We start from the raw sequence: 4,383 nt of genomic DNA on the forward strand, positions 1-4,383 counted from the left end.
TAGCCGATCATTAAGAGTATCTCTACCGCTCCTGCTGTCTCTAGAGAGTTGAAAACAGCAGGTCTGGGACAGGTAGCACGTCCGGTGAACAGGTCAGGGTTCCATAGCCGCAGGCTATATCAGCTGATGTAAGAAGGGCTATATAAATAGATTTGATTTGTGCCCATCCCCGCTCGCTCTTTCTTTGCTGTGATAGATGCAAGAGTTTGTTCTCGGAAGTAGTCTACGGCAACTTGTTTCCTCCCTTAAAAAATACTGATTCTTAGGAGTCGTGGAGTCRATTCCGCTAAATGGGAGTCTGCAACGGGAGTCGATGGGCAAGGAGTCAAGGAATCGATTCTAGTGTGCCTGTGAGAATCTGACTAGTTGAGGCTGACTGTCTCTTCTTCGCTTGCAGTGGAAGCAAGCTCAAACATTGAAAAAACAACCTMATTTGTGAACAAAGCAATGTAAATGCCCAATGCTATAAATCACTACTCGCGCATGTGCCAATACTTCACTTTTTGACCAATGTGGTTGGTGAATTAGAAATTCAGGCCCGTCAATGCCAAAATCTACAAGCATTTGGTGGGTGTTAATTTTAGGCCCCGCTCAAATTGTGAGTGAGGGATGTTCACACACCCTAGATGTTTGTAAGGTAACACAACCTAGATGTTTGTAAGGTAACACACCAACCCACACACCCTACAATGTTGTTTTGCCTTTCATGGTAGAGTAAAACCTAGGTCCACATCTTTCAAGTCCTCTAGATGGCGCCATGGTCAAATAAACAGGTCTGATTTTACCTTAGTTTGAGAGGAATGCACCTATTCATCACAAGCACCAGCTATGTATTTGCGCATGTGTGTGCATGCAAGTATACTGTGTCATAACACTCCAGACACCACTCCCTATTAACCATGGTACACCTCTTCCACCACGTTAGATCGTCGACCCCCACATGCCCCGGGTGGGGTGCCAGCACAACGGGGTGTCTATCCCCATGCCCCCCCTTGATGTCCTCCGTGTCGGAGAACGGATGCAGTACAAGAACGAAGAAAAACTCTTCCTCGTCCTTTTCTTTGACAACAAACGCAGCTGGTGAGACTTCTCCAATATTAAATGCGATGAAAGGGACTTTTTTTTAAATCTTAACATGCATGGATACACCATTTTATAATCCACATTTGCAATATTAAGTGTTATTTCAATACATGCTGTGAATACACAACCAACAGACAACACAGAGAACTCAAACTTGTATTAGAAGTTTAAAATTTTTGGCAGATTTGTATCAGAAGAAATGTAACTGAATTTGATTTCATTCTTCACACTTCTCAGGCAATGGCTTCCTAAGTCTAAGATGGTCCCTCTGGGGATTGACAAGACCATCGACAAGATCAAGATGATGGAGGGCAGAACATCCAGCATCCGTAAGGCTGTTCAGACGGCCTTCAAACGTGCCATGAACCATCTTAGCATCGTTCAGGATGAACCTGTCAGCGACATGAGCGACGTGGACTAACACACACACAGACAAACACACCCAACCCTTGAATTACTGCTCATGGTCTTGTCCCGGACCTGAGCCTGGCCTACACTTCTTCCTTATCCTCTTTGTCAGTCTTTCCAAAGGTCTATGCTGGCTGTGTTTACCAGGTGCCTGGCTACCCCCCTGGCTTGGTATGGTGCCTCCTTTCCAAAACAGCCCTCGCCCGCTGGTCTGACGACTGCTGCTTTAAAGAATGTGCCCCAGTTCCCCTCCTATCTACTTTTCTCCATGGTCGTGTTCATGATGCACCAAATGGAAGAAAACAACTCACTCATCTCGCCTTATCAGTGGTGGAAAAAGTACCCAACTATCAATCTTGAGGAAAAGTAAAGACAATAGAAAATTACTCAAGTCACCCAGTAAAATTCTACCTGAGTAAAAGTATTTGGTTTAAAATATACTTAAGTATCAAATTCCTTATATTAAGCAAACCAAATGGCACCATCTTTTTTAACGGAAAAGGGCACACTCCAACATTCAGACATAATTTACAAATGAAGCATGTGTGTTTAGAGAGTCCCCCAGATCAGAGGCAGTAGTAGTATAAATAGTAAAGTACAGATACCCCAAAAAACGACTAAAGTAAAAATACTTTAAAGTACTACTTAAGTGCTTTAATCCACTGCACCTTATGCCATTTATTTCCACTAAAAACTACCTACTACATTTTTATGTTAACTCTGTAAATAACTGCAATATTTGTCTGACACACTAACTTATTTTGTAGATTGAATGAAATTTGTACTGTACTATGGATTTTCTTACTAGTATTTATACTTTTTGGTGAAGTATGTAAGCACTACGGTGTGGTATTTCGAAGTGCTATAAAAATAAGACAAGTGTAAAAAACCTTAGCAGTATAAAATAATGGGGATTTTTTTTTTTTTTGTATATCCTTAAACATTTTTTATATTTTATTTTAAGTTAATGAAGTTTATAAAATATAAACTTACCTTTGGCATTAGTCCTTCTGTAATCAAATGTTTTAACTTTTTTTTTTTACAATAGTTTTACAATATTTTTGTTTGTCCATAGTATTCAGACCCCCTGACTTTCTCCACATTTTGTTAGGTTACAGCCTTATTCTAAAATTGATTAAATAGTTTCCCCCCTCAATCTTCACACATTACCCCNNACACACAGACACCCAACCCCCCTGAATTACTGCTCATGGCCTTGTCCTGTACCTGAGTCTGGCATACTCTCCTTCCTTCTCCTCTTCGTCAGTCTTTCCAGAGTTCTATGCTGACTGTGTTTACCAGGTGCCTGCCTACCCCCCTGGCTTGATATGGTGCCTCCTTCCTCGTCAGCCCCCGCCCGCTGGTCTGACGGCTGCTGCTTTAATGAATGTGCCCGAGTTCCCCTCCTATCTACCTTTCTCCAAAGGTCGTGTTCTAATTGAAAATGAATTGAAACAGGGTGGGTTTAATGGACTTKCCCAAAAAAGAAACGCTCATTGCCGGTTTCTTTCAAAACCATTTTGATATGTTTCCTGCTGTGTTCCATAAGGAACATGACCCCATGACTGCAAGACTGCTGCCATGATCCTCCTCTATGCTCTATGACCATGCCACTGCCAAGATGGGCTGCTTCTTCCTCACCTCACTCATCTCACCTTATGCCATTTATTTCCACCCAAAACTACCTACTATGTTTTAAAGTTAACTGTAAATAACTGCAATATTTGTCTGACACACTAACTTATTGTGTAGATTGAAAGAAATTGGTACTGTACAATGGCTTTTCTTACTAGTATTTATACTTTTCGGTGAATTATGTAAGCACTACGGTGTGGTATTTCCAAGTGCTGTGAATATAAGACAAGTGTAAAAATCCTTAGCAGTGTACATTTTCAGATTTTTTTTTCCTCTTTTCTTTTTTGTATTTTCTTTTAAGTTATTGAAGTTTCTAAATATAAGCTTCCCTTTGGCATTAGTCCTTTTGTAATATTGTTTTTTAACAATAGTTTTCGTATATTTTGTTCGTACATATTTATATGATTGAGTGCCTTCGGAAAGTATTCAGACCCCTTGACTTTTTCCACATTTTGTGAGGTTACAGCCTTATTCTAAAATGTATTAAATTGTTTTTCCCACCTCATCTACACACAATACCCCATAATGACAAGGCAAAAACAGGTTTTTAGAAATGTTTGCTAATTTATAAAAAATAAACTGATATCACATTTACCTAAGTATTCAGACCCTTTACTCAGTACTTTGTTGAAGCACCTTTGTCAGCGATTACAGCCGCGAGTCTTCTTGGGTATGACGCTACAAGCTTGGGACACCTGTATTTGGGGAGTTTCTCCTGTTCTTCTCTGCAGGTCCTCTCCAGCTCTGTCAGGTTGGATGGGGAGCGTTGCTGCACAGCTATTTTCAGGTCTCTCCGGAGTTGTTMGATCGGGTACAAGTCCGGGCTCTGGCTGGGCCACTCAATGACATTCAGAGACTTCTCCCAAAGCCACTCCTGCGTTGGCTGTGTGCTTAGGGTCGTTGGGATGTGAGCCTTCACTCCAGTCTGAGGTCCTGAGCGCTCCAGAGCGCTCTTCATCAAGGATCTCTCTGTTCTGCTCTGTTAATCTTTGCCTTGATCCTGACTAGTCTCCCAGGCCCTGCCACTGAAAAACATCCCCACAGCATAATGCTGCTACCACCATGCTTCACTGTAGGGATGGTGCAAGGTTTCCTCCAGATGTGACACTTGGCATTCAGGCCAAAGAGTTCAATCTTGGTTTCATCAGACCAGAGAATCTTGTTTCACATGGTCTGAGAGTCTTTAGGTGCCTTTTGGACAGCCTGTTAGGAGTTTGCATGTGCCTTTTACTGAGGAGTGGCTTCCGTCTGGTCACT

The 4,383-nt window shown here is 41.7% G+C and overlaps 1 protein-coding gene across 2 annotated transcripts in view; it reads left to right on the plus strand.

Annotated features, from left to right (window-relative positions):
• Positions 1-2,287, plus strand: part of brd1a (bromodomain containing 1a) — a 30,172-nt gene extending 27,885 nt beyond the window's left edge. For both annotated transcript variants that reach the window (XM_023969615.2, XM_023969614.2), the window contains exons 13-14: positions 926-1,080; positions 1,321-2,287. In XM_023969615.2, coding sequence (XP_023825383.1) covers positions 926-1,080; positions 1,321-1,504 — 339 coding nt within the window. In that variant the 3' untranslated portion in view covers positions 1,505-2,287. The remainder of the gene's footprint in view (positions 1-925; positions 1,081-1,320) is intronic.
• The last annotated feature ends 2,096 nt before the right edge of the window (positions 2,288-4,383 follow it).

The sequence above is a fragment of the Salvelinus sp. IW2-2015 genome, linkage group LG24 (assembly GCF_002910315.2).
Source record: "Salvelinus sp. IW2-2015 linkage group LG24, ASM291031v2, whole genome shotgun sequence".
Lineage (NCBI taxonomy): Eukaryota > Metazoa > Chordata > Actinopteri > Salmoniformes > Salmonidae > Salvelinus > Salvelinus sp. IW2-2015.